This window comes from Trachemys scripta, chromosome 12 (genome assembly GCF_013100865.1).
Source record: "Trachemys scripta elegans isolate TJP31775 chromosome 12, CAS_Tse_1.0, whole genome shotgun sequence".
NCBI classification, from domain to species: Eukaryota; Metazoa; Chordata; order Testudines; family Emydidae; genus Trachemys; species Trachemys scripta.
Window position 1 is genome coordinate 34,233,145 of NC_048309.1, and position 17,127 is coordinate 34,250,271.

Here is a 17,127-nt window from a genome sequence, read left to right on the forward strand (position 1 = left end):
TGCCAAAAATAAAATACAATAAAATATCTTCATCTCTCCAAAGGCTGCCATAGAGTGGAGACATCGGGCCTGTGCACAAATAACACCCAGTCCCTGGAGTTTCCTCAGGATTTACTCTTTACATTTGTATTATGTATCTGTATCTGGAAACCTCAGCCAAGGTTACAGGTGGAGGTGGGCAAATGACTGATTTTTCGCTTCACTGAAGTTCTGAGAAATTGGGAAATAAAGTTGGTTCAAAAATTGCGAAAGTTTTGTCAAATTGAAAGAAATCTACTCTTGGTCGAACAAAACAAGTTTCTGTAGGACAAATAATTTACCTTTCTCCATTGAAATCTTTTCATAGCTTCTCCCAGATTTCCCCGTAGAGCTCCTGGTGATGTGGAATTCTTTCTTCAGTGGCAAATGTACTCTTCAGGGAACGTCTTGATGGGAGGACCAAGTCAACCTCTAACTGTTGTTTTCTTCTTTCTGTGGCTGTTTCAGAGAAAAGGAACATTTAGTATCATCCCATAGGGATGTCGAGTGGAATTTCCAAAGAGTCTAAGGGAGTTAGGAGTTGAAATCCTGTCTCCACCTGGAAATGTAAAAGAAAATAAGCTAACATGGAGTGTGGTTGGTTTAGAAGTTCCACTTTCCAAATACAAATAATAGAGAAAAAATGGGTGGTGGTGATGAGGATCAGATTTAAAACAAAAAACAAACACCCCCCCCCCACAGACCCTAGTAATAACATTTCTCTCCTGCTACAACAGAAATTGACGATGGTTCATGTTCCCAAGCCTGCCCTTCTTATAAAGTGTATATATGGGGGAGAGGGAGGGAGAGGGGTGTGTGGAGATAGCCAGATAGACATTTCTGATCTTGGTGTGTCACTGTGAGCACAGAAAACAGCAAATCCCTGTTAGAAACCTTTAGGTGAGAGAAAGAGCTGAGAAAATAGACACAGCCCCCACTCCCCATTCGGGGCCCTGTTTATTCTGGTTCCATTCAGCCCAAGTGCCAGGGTGTCAACCTGACTTAATTTTAAAGTTACTTCCCTGTGAAAATTTGGCAGAGGGCATTGTAACTGGTAGACAGACAGCAGTCAATTTGTATGGAAATCAATTTAGGGCCCTTGCAGGCTCTGGGAAGCACTCTAGGAAGTTAAGGGGACAAATCTCATTGGAATTCCCTCCGCTCCTTTGATAACTCCAGCCCTAAATTGCATTCTGTGAAGCTCCGTCCCCACACCCGCAGTTTGCTGTGCTTACATTTCTGAACACATGTTCTACCTGTCTGTGGGCAGGTATGTGAGTGTGGGTGTCTAGACCCTGAAGAAGGTGAACTCTGGATCTGCACTGGTGGTTTTCTGCTTTTAAAACTGTGTGTGTGTGTGTGTGTGAGAGAGAGAGAGAGAGAGAGAGAAAGGGGTGGGATTACTGGAGAGGACACAACTTGGCCGACAACGCTCCATGAACCCCATACAGAAGGCCTCCAGGAACACACTCAATTTGCAACTGCTGTGAAGTTCTTTTGTGCAGTTAAATCAAGAACTTTCCCTCCTTTCAGTCAAAGGGCAATATCAAAATCTAATACAAATATCTCCCCTCACAAACCCTACTCTCCAGCAAAGAAAAGCCTCCCTGTCCAGCTGCTCTGAGCTCTGCCTCAGACACACACACATCACAGACCCCCAAGGATATGAATGACAAAATATGGACTTCCCTCCTCCCAGGCTGGCAGAGATCACTCCTGGCAGAATTGATTCACAGAGCACGCAGACCAGAAACATAGTATTGGCCTGCCAGAATTTATACTGAGACTCAAGTTACTTACAGATGCAGAGAAAATAGATTTCCCTTGCTATTAGTGTGTTAATATGCAAAACATCCCAGAAGAGGGTGGCTATACTGTGTTATGCCCAGTGCATGCAGCAGAGGGTATGGGGTAGGAAAGGGGCAGATATACTGTATAAAGGCCACTGGGGGCAGCTGAGGGTTGAGGTGGGAAGGGGCAGCTCTGCTGTATAATGGGTACTAGGACCAGGTAGTGAGGCCTTATTGGAAATCCTGGGAGGTGGGTGCGCACAAGCCGACCAATGTCTAAAGGCCCCTCCCCTAGCCTTGCTGGAGGGACCACTGGACCTGGGAACCAACTGAAGATGGTGGACAACTAATGAATAACAGGATCAGGAGTAAAGCTCACAGGTTCAAAACTAGGGATCCAGGGGGAGACACCGAGCAAAGAACCCCGGACAGCACCCACTGCTCCTCAAAGCTGTCTAGGGAGCCAGCGGACGCCACCCAGAGGAACTCTGCCTGGATGCGTGAGACCTGGGAGGAGCAGAAATAGGCCCCACAGTTGCAGAGCACCCCGTCGTCAAGCATCCTCCTCCTGGTGTTGTAGATGGCCGCTTTGGCCAGGGCCGGGAGGAGGTTGACGAGGAGGTCTCGAGACTTGGTGGGGCCGTGGACAGGGTGTGTGAAAAGAAACAGGTGTGTGGAAAAGTGGAGGAGCTGGAATAGGGGCTGCAACCTGATGCATTTGAGATAACCGTGCACCAGGTTCTCCCTCATGCTGCAAAAGGGGCAGGAGTTGGGAATGGGGTGAACTGTTCCAGGTACACTCTAGTGCTCACGGCTCCATGGAGGAGCCACCAACCAATGTCCCCAGTGGACCGTGGGACCAGGGTAGAATAGAGGCTGGCCCACCGGGGTTCCTCACCCTCCACAGGTGGTAGATAGTCCTGCCATTTGGTATCAGGGCGGGACACGAGTGTGAGGAAGTGAAACGTGTGAAGCACGAGCATGTATAGTTGTTTCCTTGGCATGGTTTGGAAGTGGACTGGCTGCAGGGCATGCAGCCGGCTCGGATTGTGGAAGGGATGGGCCTGGGAAGGCTCACGGGACAGGGGCCCGATGAAAAGGTCCGGAGGGCCCGGGGTGAGGGGTGGGTGGGGAGCATCCTCTTGCAGTACCTGCTCAAGGAAAACACGAGAGGTGGGTGACAAGGCTTCCCCCACCTACTGGAGCACACATAGGGGGGTCAGGAGGGTGGAGAGCCCCATGCACCGACCGAGTGCTCAGGGATCCACCCAGTCCCCCCATCATAGTTCAGAAGGTCTCCGATTCTGGTGGTTTCTGCCAGGACCAGCCTCCTGTGCACTGGGTGGGGGGAGGACTCTGCCACCTGCACATGTATGTTGGGGTTGTGTAGCAGGGGCTCCGCGAGGAGGTCCGCCCCCTCGGTGGCCACAAGAGACCTGGTCGCCAAGAACAGCTTCCAGGTCTGGAGGAGGTCCTGGTAGAAGACTGGCAGCTCAGAGAGGTCTTGCGGAAGACCCCTCGGGTGGAGAAAAAAGAGCTGCCAGTCGTATTGGAGCCCTCGGAGGTGGTGGAGGAAGGCGTGCACCAACGTGCTCCACGTCGGACTATCTGCACCATAAAGGAATCTCTGCAGGGCCTAGAGGTGGAAGACATGGACCTGGCTGCAGAGGCAGACCAGGTTCTGTCCTCCCTCCTCCAGAGGAAGACTCAGGACCCCTGCAGAGACCCAGTGCAGTCCTGGCCAGAAGAACTCCAGAGCGACTTTCAGGAGCCAGGCCAGGATCCCCAGGACTGGACTCAGGATGTTGAGCCGGTACCAGAGTATGGACAGGACTAGTTGGTTCAGTACCAGGACCCTCCCCCGCAGGGAGATGCAACAGAGCAATCCTGTCCATCTCCACAGCCGCTCACCCACCCTGGCCTCCAAATCCTGCCAGTTCTCCAGTGGAGAAGATGCATGGCAGAAAGGTAAATGCCGAGATAGAGCAGTGGACCCACGCTCCACTGAATGGCTTGAAGCCTTGAGGAGGCCTCAACCACAGCATCAGGCATGATGGCATCAGCGGCAGGGCCCCCAATCAGGAAGGGAGGCGGCTGCCCCGCCTCAGAGAGGGGCGCACCCAAGGGCTCAGGGCCTGGTCGTTCGGCACTGGCTGTCGCCATCAGGGTCTTGGCGGCCACGAGCAGGGTGCCATCTGCAGCTGGGCAGGTGGATGAATCCAGGGGCTCGCCAATATCAAGAGTGGGGGTGGTAGCCTGGGATAAAGGGGAAAGAGGAGGAGGGGGGTGGTATAACCAAGCCACCACCCAGATCGAGGCCTGCTGGCAAAGGGTCGTCCTCCCCCTGGGTGATCGGGGTCAGACCCAGGGCCTCGATCTCCTCAATGATGGAGGTGAAGTCTCCCCTCACCACCCCAGAGTCCTCCCCGCCTGCAACTGAGGCAACAATCACCTCGGCACTGATGGGGGGCACAGGTAACAAAAGGGCTGGGGGGGCTCCATCTGAGGCCTCCTAAGGGAGAGACTCTGAGAGGGGGGCGATCCCGCCCCTCTCTGCTGCCATGGCATTCCCAGATGGCTTCACCTGCTGAACTGTCTCGAGACCTGGATGTCTCTGCAGTGGTAGCCCCCCTCATGGTCTTGTTGGGGGCCTCCACCCCCTCCACATCAAGGGGGAGGTTTGGAGCCTGAGAATTCCTTTTGCCACACTTCCTCTGCATGAGTACCCAGCCGTCCAAGGTGGAGGTCCTGGCAGCAGGGGCAGGGCCAGGGGGCAAGGGCGATGGTGCCATGGGATGGGGCAGCAAGGGGGAACAGCAGTGGGAAAGGAAATCTCCCCCTGGGGTGGTCCCTCTCCCATGCCTGGCAATGGCCCTGCTGCCATCTCCTCCATGGGCCCCGCTGGACTGGGAGCGGGTGGGCGGCTACCCTTTGCACCCGAGCTGGCGTGATGGCAGAAGGAGGAGGGGTGAGGAAGGAGCAGCTATACTGTAAAGTGAGCACCAGGGGCACTAGTGGGTGATCCACATTAATGACTCCAAATTGATATAAGTCACTATTTAGAGATGAAGCTTTTGGGTTTTTAGATTACTCTTTTGGTTAACTTAGGCCTGGTCTACACTAGGCGTTTATGTCGAAGTTAGCGCCGTTACATCGAATTAACCCTGCACCCGTCCACACCGCGAAGGTATTTAGTTCGACATAGAGGTCTCTTTAATTCGACTTCTGTACTCCTCCCCGACGAGGGGAGTAGCCATGTCGAATTAGGCTAGGTGTGGATGGAAATCAACGCTAATAGCTCCAGGAGCTATCCCACAGTGCACCACTCTGTTGACGCTCTGGACAGCAGTAAGAGCTCGGATGTTCTGAACTGCCACACAGGAAAAGCCCCGGGAAAATTTGAATTTGAATTCCTTTTCCTGTCTGGCCAGTTTGAATCTCATTTCCTGTCTGGACATCGTGGCGAGCTCAGCAGCACTGGCAACGATGCAGAGCTCTCCAGCACTGATGGCAGTGCAATCTCAGAATAGAAAGAGGGCATGGACTGATCGGGAAGTCTTGGATCTCATCGCTGTGTGGGGCGATGAGTCCGTGCTTTCCGAGCTGCGATCCAAAAGACGGAATGCAAAGATCTATAAGAAGATCTCTAAAGACATGGCAGAGAGAGGATACAGCCGGGATGTAACGCAGTGCCGCGTGAAAATCAAGGAGCTGAGGCAAGGCTACCAGAAGACCAAAGAGGCAAACGGACGCTCCGGATCCCATCCCCAGACATCCCGTTTCTACGAGGCACTGCATTCCATCCTCGGTGCGGCCGCCACCACTACCCCACCACTGACTGTGGACTCTGAGGATGGGATAGTGTCCACGGCCGGATCCTCGGACATGTTAGCGGACGGGGAAGATGAGGAAGGAGATGAGGAGGACGAGGCAGTCGACAGCGCTCACAACGCTGATTTCCCCGACAGCCAGGATCTCTTCATCACCCTTACAGAGATCCCCTACCAACCCTCCCCAGCCGTTACCCCGGACACAGAATCTGGTGAAGGATCATCCAGTAAGTGTTGTAAACATCTAAACATTTATTTGTAACAGAACATGATTATTAACAATGTAAAAAATGGGTTTCTCATGATTAGTTTGAATAACTTAACGGTTCAGTCATGGGCAGTGCAAGTATTTCAAAAAAATCTAGCAATGTCCGGTTTTGCATGATTGTCCTGCCCAAGCCGCTCTACTGTTTAGTCCCTGCTACTGCAGCTACAGTAAGATGCGGTCTATATGTCCGGGGATGGAGCAGAAATCCTCCTGGGACATCTCAAGGAAGCTCTCCTGCAGGTAATTTGAAATCCGCTGCATTAGGTTCTTGGGGAGAGCGGCCTTATTGGGTCCTCCGTAGTAGGACACGTTGCCGCGCCACGAGACTAGCAAGTACTCCGGAATCATTGCTTGGCACAGCATGGCGGCATACGGCCCTGGTCTTTGAAGGCTTTCCCGGAGCATTCTCTGTCTGTCGCTCTCAGAGATCCTCATGAGGGTGATGTCGCTCATGAAGACCTGCTTTGAATGAGGTAGGGGAATGTTAGTGTTGGCTGGTTTGCAGCCACGTGGTGGAGGCGGGAAAGGGTCAGCCGAAAGGGATCGTTCCCAGGGACAGCCGCGAGGGTGTGGGACAGGAGCAAACTTCCTGCTTGCCGGATTGCTGGCAGCAGGGACCGACATTGATTTCAATGTGAAATGAGGCCATTGCTAATATTAAAGTTTTAAGCTGCCACGAATCTACGGCTTACCATGTCTGCGTGCAAGAGCAATTCCGTTGTCCTGACAGGGTTCTCAAAAGTGCTCTGCAAAACCACAGACACTGAATGCGAAGGCCGAGAATTCGACCTTGTGCTGAGTGCGCATGTGATAGGTGCTGTGCATGGTCCTGTTCACAGAGAAAGACTATGTTCTTTGTTCACAACTACATTTATCTTTCTGAGGAATTCACTCCCTTTTTCCCATTCCCACAGCCCCATCTGCGACTGTCTCACAACCTAGCCTGTCATCACACTCCCAGAGGCTAGGGAGGATTAGGCATAAGAAGAAGAGGACACGGGAGGACATGTTCTCCGAGCTTATAGCCTGCTCCAGAGCCCAGGCAGCACAGCAGACCCGGTGGCGGGAGAACTTGTCCCAAATGCACCAAGCCAACATGGATCGGGAGGAGAGGTGGTGTCAGGAAGACCAGCAGGCGACTCAAACCCTGCTTGGACTACTGAGGGAGCAAACGGACACGCTCCGGCGCCTTGTGGATGTTCTGCAGGAACGGAGGCAGGAGGACAGAGCCCCGCTGCAGTCCATCTCTAACCGCCCTCCCCCGCCACCAAGTCCCATACTCCCTTCACCCAAAGTGCACAGAAGGAGAGGCGGCAGAGTCCCTGCTAACTCTCACTGCACCCCTGCAGAGAGCTCGAGCAGCAGAAGGCTCTCAGTCCCCAAAGTTTGACAAGTTCTTTCCTTCCCGCCTGACACAAGCCCCCGTCCAAGTTTCACTTCCCAGTCCCCTGTGTAGTTGTTAATAAAAAATATGTTTCTGTTAACTACTGTTTCCATCATGTTCTTTTGGAGGAGGGGGGGAAAGGGGTTTGGTAATTGGACAGGACAGTCACCTTTGGCAGGGTACATAGTCGGGGGCAGGCACAGCAGCAGGGCACATACATAGTGCAGTGATGCAGTGACTACTTACCCTGGTTAGTCTGGGAGGTTCTTTTCATGTTATGTGGTGGGGGGTGGGTTGCTCTGTGACTTTGTGGCAGGGGAGGGCAGTTAGAGATCTGAAGCGGCGGTCCTTAGGCAGGATCACAGAGCCACACAGCAGGGGATCTGTAAGCGTCCCCCCCCTGCCACAAAGTCACATAGACCCCCCATACACACAGTCCCTATCAGGAGGGGTGACAGGCTCCGTTGAAAGAACCATCCCACCGCAGCGGAGCCTGTCAGTCCTTCAGTTTAGAAGCTGCATTCGCGCGACTACACTACACCCGCTCCGCACCACAGTCTGCGTCCCAGTTTTAAAAAATTCCCGCGAAAACAGTATTAAAGAAAACGGTGTGCTTTAACAAAGTAGAACTATTTTTATTTTGAAACGTGTGTTGGAAGTGGGGTGAAGGCTTCTCTGTACACAAAATTAGAAAGTCACAGGTTACCCTGCTCACTCAGGAACTTTGCTTTCAAAGCCTCCCGGATGCACAGCGCTTCCCGCTGGTCTCTTCTAATCGCCCGGCTGTCTGGCTGTGAGTAATCAGCAGCCAGGCTAATTTCCTCAACCTCCCACCCCGCCATAAAGGTCTCCCCCTTGCTCTCACAGAGATTGTGGAGCACACAGCAAGCTGCTATAACAATGGGGATATTGGTTTCGCTGAGATCACAGCGAGTCATCAAGCTTCTCCATCTCCCCTTGAGACGTCCAAAAGCACACTCCACCACCATTCTGCACTTGCTCAGCCGGTAGTTGAAGAGTTCTTTTTCAGTGTCCAGGGCACCTGTATAGGGCTTCATGAGCCAGGGCATTAGCGGGTAGGCTGGGTCCCCGAGGATGACTATAGGCATCTGCACATCCCCAACAGTTATTTTGTGGTCCGGGAAGTAAATACCTTGCTGCAGCCGTCTAAACAGACCAGAGTTCCTGAAAACACGAGCGTCATGAACCTTGCCCGGCCATCCCACGTAGATGTTGGTAAAACGTCCCCTGTGGTCCACCAGTGCTTGCAGCACCATGGAAAAGTAGCCCTTTCTGTTAATGTACTGGGTGGCCTGGTGGTCCGGTGCCAGGATAGGGATGTGAGTTCCATCTATGGCCCCACCGCAGTTTGGGAATCCCATCGCTGCGAAGCCATCTATGATCGCCTCCACGTTTCCCAGGGTCACTACCTTTGGCAGCAGTACATCAACGATTGCCTTGGCTACTTGCATCACAACAACCCCCACGGTAGATTTGCCCACCCCAAACTGGCTCGCGACTGACCGGTAGCTGTCAGGCGTTGCAAGCTTCCAGAGGGCTATGGCCACTCGCTTATGGACAGTCAGGGCTGGTCGCATCCGGGTGTCATTGCGCTTCAGGGCAGGGGACAGCAACTCACAAAGTTCAAGGAAAGTTCCCTTCCGCATGCGGAAGTTTCGCAGCCACTGTGATTCATCCCAGACCTGCAGCACTATGCGGTCCCACCACTCAGTGCTTGTTTCCCGTGCCCAGAATCGCCGTTCCACGGCATCAACATGACCCATTGCCACCGTGATGTCCTCGGCGCTGGGTCCCCTGCTTTCTGAGAGGTCTGTGCTACTCTCACACTTCAGGCCATCACCGCGTTGACGTAGCCTCCTCGCCTGACTTTTCTGCATCTGCCTCAGGGCAACCTGTATGATAAGCTGCGAGGCGTTGAGAGCGGCCACAACTGCAGCGATGGTTGCAGCGGGCTCCATGCTCACAGTGCTGTGGCGTCCGCGCTGTCAATGACTTGAAAAGTGTGCGAAATGATTTCCCGCCGGCGCTTTCAGGGAGGGAGGGAGGGCGGGAGTGATGGACGGATGACGACAGTTACCCAAAAGCACCCTGGCCCCTTTTTTTTTTTACCCAGAAGGCATTTGCGGCTCCACCCAGAATTCCAATGGGCGGCGGGGACTCCGGGAACTATGGGATAGCTGCCCTCAGTGCACCGCTTCCAATGTCGACGCTTTCCCCGTTAGTGTGGACTCACAAAGTCGAATTACTGTCCTTAGTGTGGACACACACGTTCGACTTTGCAATATCGATTCCAAATATTCGATTTAAGTAAAATCGAACTACTCTCGTAGTGTAGACAAGGCCTTAAAGACTTAGGGGCCTATTATGATCATCTTGTGTGATCTGCTGCAATGTATAGCTCACACAACCTGATCCAGCAATTCCTGCCTCTAACCCTTAGCTCCTGTTTGAACTAAAGCAGATCTTTCAGAAAGACAACTGTGTCCCTTTAGAGACCCCAGTGATGGGGAAGGCACATGGACTTGAGTTCAGTTATCCCCATGGTTAATTACCCTCACCTAAAAATTTCCACTTTATTTCTAGTCTGAATCAGTCTGGATTCAGCTTCCAGTCACTGGGTCTCCTTCTGTGCTTTTGTTTCAGATTAAAAAGCTGTCTAATTGTTCAAAATCATACCCCTAAGATAGACTGTGATAAATAAAGTGTGGGGGGGTAGCTCCCTTTGATGGACACCCAGACAGCCAGTTAGATGTAAAATCCCTCTTGGTAGCTGTTCTTTACTTGCTTTACCTGTAAAGGGTTAAAAAGTCCCCCAGGTAAAGAAAAAAAAAGTGGGCACCTGACCAAAAGAGCCAATGGGAAGGCTAGAATTTTTTAAAATGGGGAAAGAAACTTTCCCTATGTCTGTTGTTCTCTGGGCTGCAGGGACAGGGAGCAGTAATGTTGTAAGCAGCTTTAAGCCAGGTATGATTATAGATTATCAATTCATACCTTGAACCTACTTATCTGGAGTCTCAGATATGTAAGTAAAATTAGGGAATGGCTAAAAAGAAATGATTTGGGTTATTTCTTTTATTTCTTATTGGCTTGTGGACTCCTCTGTTCTAACCCCAGATGCTTTTGTTTGCTTGTAACCTTTAAGCTGAACCCCCAAGAAAGCTATTTTGTGTGCTTGATTTTTGGAGTTGCTCTTTTAAAATCTAGCAAAAGCCTAAGTTCCAGATGTATTTTCTTTCTTTTAGTTTTTAATAAAATTTACCTTTTTTTAAGAACAGGATTGGATTTTTGGTGTCCTAAGAGGTTTGTGCATATGCTGTTTGATTAGCTGGTGGCAACAGCTAATCTCTTTTGTTTTCTTTCTCAGCTTTTCCCCTGGGGGAGGGGGGTGAAAGGGTTTGAGGGTACCTTGCAGGGAGGAATTCCCAAGTGCTCCTTCCTCGGTCAAAGTTTTTTTTTTTTTTTTAATTTGGGTGGTGGCAGCATTTACCAAGCCAAGGTCAGAGAAAAGCTGTAACCTTAGGAGTTTAATACAAGCCTGGAATGGCCAGTATTATTTTTAGAATCCTTGTGGGCTCCCACCTTCTGCACTCAGAGTGACAGAGTAGGAATTCAGCCTTGTACACATCAGTAATACCACCTCCCTGCTCATCGCTGATATACCCCTGTAGGAAGAGTGAGAGGTGACAGTATATAAGTACATCCATGGTCCAGTTAATTAATTTACATAAATTATGTTCTGATACAGCATATGATAGGAGCATCACCTGATCTCCAATTTTTCAAGTATTCTCTTTTTGGCCTTTATCAAAATAGACTTTTTTGCCTTCTGTTTGGATTTTCCCAATTTAACAGCCACCTGCAAGTGAATCAGATTAAGATGTTTTAGTAAATGCTTGCAGATAGGTTTCCAGTTTGATTCCCTCTAGCTGTGTGCCATTGGAATGCTACAAAAGATGCTCTGACATCCACATGCTTCACCCAGTCATCTCAATGGGTGTATGATCTGTGGAGGCAGCTGGAGTTGCCCTGAGTGTCATTAAAATGATTGGAGTCAGCATATCCCAATTGCATCCATTGGCATCTACCAGTTTCCACAGCGTTAGTTTGATGGTGCAATTTGTTCACTCTACCATCTCTGATGATTGCAGTCTATATGGAATACGCATTTTTTGTTGCACTCCCAACAACTGTAAACACCTTGAAACATTCACCCAGTAAAATGTGTCCCTCTATCTAACTCTACCCTAGTGGGGAGTTTCCAATGAGAGAAGTCTTGTTCCAAATATTTTTGTTGTGGCTAAAGCAACATTTGCCTTAAGAGGAAATTCTTCCATCCATTTGGAGAATGGGTCAATAACAACAAGAAGGTACTGGATTCTCCTGATCATAGTAGATGAACTCATTTATGAAAAAGCAATATGCTTCTATGATTTTTATTCTGGGAGATATTACTGCGAAAAACTGGGTCAAGGTTTTCCCTTGATCAACATATGGGCACACATCAGAGTTCCCAGAATACAACAGGGCACCAGGCAATGGATATAAGGTCTGTACTCGGATCACTGTTATATCTTTTCCCTGCAACAACAAAGTCCATTTTGTCAGTTTAGTCTTGGACAGATCTCCATCCTTGATTCGATTATAAAACAAGAACTGGAGAAGGGTGTGTGTGGAATGTAGAGCTATTGGGTTTAAACCAATTAAAAACACAAACTGCTTGGTAGCCCAGCTGGTGACCAATACATATTTTTCACAAGTGGAATATTTAAGTTCTACTACGCTCATTCTTCTAGAGTCATAGACTATTGGCCTAAATTTCCATGCTTCTCTTTAGAAGCTACCATTGCAAGTTCAGTTGCACTGAGAGAGACCTCTAAGTGTTATGGTTTGCTGGGATCTGGAGTGGTCAGCACAGGTGCTTTTATTACTTCTTGCTTCAATTTTACAAATCCATTCACATGCTGGTCTATCCAGGACCAAGCAATCCCTTTTTTCAGAAGTTTGTACAGTGGACCTGCAATGGAAGAAAAGTTAGGAATGAAGTTTCGATGGTATCCCACCAATCCTAGAAAAGATCATAAAGAAATTATATCAGTGGGCATGGGCAAGTCTCAAATTAAATTCACCTTCTGTTGAGCTCGTTTTCCATCTCCTTGAGACAAGCTAATACCTGAAAAAAACTTCTGTGGAGGAAAATTTCCTCCTGTGATTATAATAGTCACTGCCATTCTTTCACACACATGCCCATGTTTAGCAAAAGCATCTCTATATTAAGTCACTTATTCATGCACATTTGCCCTTTTCTTTGCAATGTTTGCCTTTGGGAGGAAAAACTGCACAGGGCCTATTGGCTTCATACTATCTGTCATTATGGACCCTCATTCACTCCCTCCCCTTCCTGGCTTTCATACTGCATAAGTGGAGTTGAAATCCAGAATAATGTTGCAGTAGCTACTGCAATGGGTTGAGGTGTGTTGGGCTAGCAATTCAAAATCATGGAGTTCATCTGCTGGTGCATTTCCTGCATTTCACACTTCTGAGGTTCTAGTGTTGTTCCAATCTGGTGAAGTTCTAATTATGTCCAGTTTAGGATTAGGAGGTTGATAGGCTGGGATTTTTGGGAGGTGATGATAATGATTATTGTCAGGTATGAATTGTCTCATACTGTAGTTGGTGAAGATAGTGATGAGTGTGAAGTGGCAAGCGCTCCTTCATTTAGGTGCCTGTGATTGTTATATCATGGATTTTGAGTTTGGGGGCGGCATGGTATGGCACCTCTTGGATATGATCAGTTTCTAATATTATTACCCAACCCTCTTGAGTGATCTTGTTGGCCTTCTGCCACATGTTGTAGGCCTTCTACTTTAATATTTGTTCTACCTGAGGCTCCTTGAACAGTTGCTATAGGAGGATGAATTCTCTTGGAACTTTTCAGTTGGGTTTGAATATAACTATAAGCTTAGACAATTCATCCAAAATATCTGGAAGGGTACTCTTGGGGTGTACATGCATTATATAATCATAGAATCATAAAACTGGAAGGGACCTCAGAGGTCATCTAGTCCAGTCCTCTGCACTCAAGGCAGGACTAAGTATTATCTAGACCATCCCTGACAGGTGTTTGTCCAACCTGATCTTAAAAATCCCCAATGATGGAGATTCCACAACCTCCCTAGGCAATTTATTCCAGTGCTTAACCACTCTGACAGTTAAGAAGTTTTTCCTAATGTCCAACCTAAACCGCCCTTGCTTCATTTTAAGCCCACTGCTTCTTGTCCTATCCTCAGAGGTTAAGAAGAGCAGTTTTTCTCCCTCCTCCTTGTAACAACCTTTTATGTACTTGAAAACTGTTATTATGTCCCCCCTCTGTTTAATCTGGAAAGGAGAAGACTAACACAGTTTTTTCAATCTTCCCTCATAGCTCATATTTTCTAGATCTTTAATAATTTTTGTTGCTCTTCTCTGGACTTTCTCCAATTTGTCCACATCTTTCCTGAAATGTGGCACCCAGAACTGGACACGATACTCCAGTTGAGGCCTAATCAGCATGGAGTAGAATGGAAGAATTACTTCTTGTGTCTTGCTTACAATACTCCTGCTAATACATCCCAGAAAGTTGTTTGCTTTTTTTGCAACAGCGTTACACTGTTGACTCATATTTAACTTGTGATCCTCCATGACTCTCAGATCCCTTTCACGGTACTCCTTCCTAGGCAGTCACTTCCAATTTGTATGTGAGCAACTGATTGTTCCTTCTTAAGTGGAGTGCTTTGCATTTGTCTTTATTGAATTTCATCCTATTTACTTTAGACCACTTCTCCAGTTTGTCCAGATCATTTTAAATTTTATATTCTATCCTCCAAAGCACTTGCAACCCCTCCCAGCTTGATATTGTCCGCAAACTTTATAAGTGTACTCTTTATGCCATTATCTAAATCATTGATCATAACCTTTCCTCAGACTGCTGGTGAAGCATTGTTAATTAACAAATCAATATATTGAGGGTCCGTTTCCTTTCCAGACATTTCATTAGATTTCCAAGCTGCATATAATCTATTATGAAACACATATGGGGATTCTCCCTCCTGTTGTCTCAGATTAGCTATCAGGGTGACCCCTGCCTATCCTGGGTTCATATTCTGTTCTAACAGATGTACAGTGCCTGTAAATGATTTTTCCCCTTCTTGAAATTCTGGTGGCAATGTATTCCACAAAGTGCTGCATGTATTGCAACTCTATCTCCTTTTTTCATTGGCCCTATCATCTTTTCAATGGCATGTAGTGTTTTTGCATTTGTTACTATTGCTATTGGGAAGGCATGGCTATTCAATCCTGAAGATTCCAATTTAGAAGTTGATTCTTGTTCCTCCTTTATAGTTATATTGGGGATTTCCTTTTCCTCTTTTTTTCAAAGGAACTGGTATCCCCCAAGTTTAGGCAGCTTCTACAGTGTAAAATGTAGGTGGGAAGTTTTGTTCTAACCTTTTATACTTTGTTTTGGTTGGGGTAGGTGCCTGCACCTTGTGAAGGTCTGGCATTGGCAGGTTGTCCTGTGGGGATTCTGTTTTTGGCCAAGCCTTTTGGTGTAAAGTGGGCAGATGGGAATCAGAATGAAGTATGCCACTTGTTCTCTTCCTTATTGCTTCTGGCTCAATTGACTTAAAGGTATTAGACTCATTTGTTAGGGTCACAAATTGCACAGACTTTCATCTTTCATGGGAGGCATTTATATCTAAGATTGCTTCCTTTCATGTACTTACAGCAAGTTCTATAGTTCCCTGGGTTTCTTGTAATAAGCGGCATAATTGTGAATGAGACTGAAGCACCTCCTGACTTTTTCTTCCTCGGTAAACTTTTTTGTAACAGACCTTCCCTTTCTTCACTGCAGACAGCTTCTTCAACTCCCCCTTTCACTCCCCCCCCGAAGTGCCTGTCTCAGTGTCTGTATCTGATACTTCCTCTTTTTCTAACTTGCCTGAGTGTTTATTCTGTTATTCCTGTCTGCTCTTAGACCCTCAGCCCCACTTACCCAATGGAAAGCTATGTCCTAATATTGGCTGTTCTTTCCCAGGTTCCACCATGGCTTCTGGGATATGGGAAATGGGGTTATCTGGTATTACATTAATAACATATACAGGAGGAAACTGCATCTCTGTACATATATCTTTCTCACTCTCTATCTTTGGGATATCTTGGATTTGCTGCCCAATCTCACTGTAAGCAGAACACAGTCCTTTTTACCTACATGAAATAATTTATCTTCAATTAATTACACCCATACGGTCTAAAGTGGCCTTTCTTTCCATCATACTTTCTGTATTCTCTGGAGCCATGAGCCAATTTGTAGCCTTTTATTTTATTTAAAGTGAATTTTGGAATGTGGTATTATACCACTGTGGCTTTGGCTCTACAGTGGCTATAATTTCAAGCTTAACAGAGTGAAAGTCACCTCTGCTACTTGCTTCAGATTTAGAGTCTCTAGCAACACATAAAGACCAAGGCTAGAGACCACACAGACATTTACAAGTAAAAGGTCTAGTCTGTTTTAAAAGTTTTATTAAAGTTACAATTAAAGTTATGATTACCTGAGCTTATAGAAATTCTACACAGACCTATGCACAAGTTACAAATATAGTTATACTCACATCTCCTAGACAATGTTAGGGTCTGATGGGTCTTTCACGGATTGATCCTCAGTAGAGGGATAGTCCAGCTGGAGTTCTTCATAGGGAGCTCAATTTTCCTGATCTGGGCACCCTCTTTTTATAATATGATTCTGATTATATCTCATTAGCATTTATGCACATAGTGCAACTTGAGGTTAGGGCATGTGTTAGAAAAATGTGACTTGTAAGCAAAAAAAAAATGACTCTTACTGTTAATATTTTGCAAGATCTCTCATTGGTACATTTTTTCCCCCATAATCTTGTGGCCTAGGGTCATTTTTGGTCACATACTTTTTGTTAAGGCTTCCCCTCACACTCTCTTCATTCCTGTCAGGCAGACAGAAAGAAGAAGGCCAGAGTCGAAAGTGCAAGCAATGTGAAGTTTATTGGGGTTTCCAAGCAAACATAATTCATAGCTATGTAGCCCATTAGAGCTTTTCCTGTCCTAACCCCGCCCCTGTCTTTCTTAGCAGGCTTTATCATACTAGTGGTGCAGGCTCCTGGCCCCACCCCTTACAATTTATGGACATGTTCTGGTTTGGAGGGTTGTGAGTCTAGGGGCTTTGGTACCACCTCTTTTGTACCCCATGGGAGGGGTAGGGAGTGAGGTTGTGTACTGGCTAAGGCCAGGCTTATCTTTGGCTTTTAGTGTTTCTTAAACCTTCCCCATCCCCCTCACCCCTTCCAACTGGTTGCTTGACCTTGTCTTGAGGTAGGATTTAATGCAGTCGTATACTAGTCTCCCACCAAAACCAGCAACACTTTAGCTCTATTTCTTATCTTTTCTCATTATACTGACAAACCCATCTGGTTGGGCAGAAGCAACACATGATGTCTTTGTTTTTTGTTCACATATGTTTGCAAGGATATAAGAATATCCTAATATAAGAATTGCCTTGAGAACAGTTGGGTTGATGCCTGTCTAAGTATTGCAACTTCAACAATGAGCACAAAGGACTTCGATGTAGCTGTGACAGCGAGGTACATTAAAAACACTAAAGTAAGTCGAATTTATTATTATTGTTATTGTTAGCTAGCTAGCTAGGTTACTGGTTTTTTGTTTTTGGTGTGGAAAATTGTGTCCTATTTTACGGGTTGAATAACTGAATGACATAACTCCCTGCCAATGTCCGTCACTAAGTCCGGTAAT

The 17,127-nt window shown here is 47.5% G+C and overlaps 1 protein-coding gene across 2 annotated transcripts in view; it reads right to left on the minus strand.

Annotated features, from left to right (window-relative positions):
* The window catches only part of LOC117886341 (cytosolic phospholipase A2 gamma-like), a 56,808-nt gene extending 40,482 nt beyond the window's left edge, over positions 1-16,326 (minus strand). For both annotated transcript variants that reach the window (XM_034788057.1, XM_034788056.1), the window contains exons 1-2: positions 15,957-16,326; positions 321-477 (exon numbers count right to left, since the gene is read on the minus strand). In XM_034788057.1, the coding sequence (XP_034643948.1) occupies positions 321-344 (24 nt within the window). In that variant the 5' untranslated portion in view covers positions 345-477; positions 15,957-16,326. The remainder of the gene's footprint in view (positions 1-320; positions 478-15,956) is intronic.
* Between the last annotated feature and the right edge of the window lie 801 nt (positions 16,327-17,127).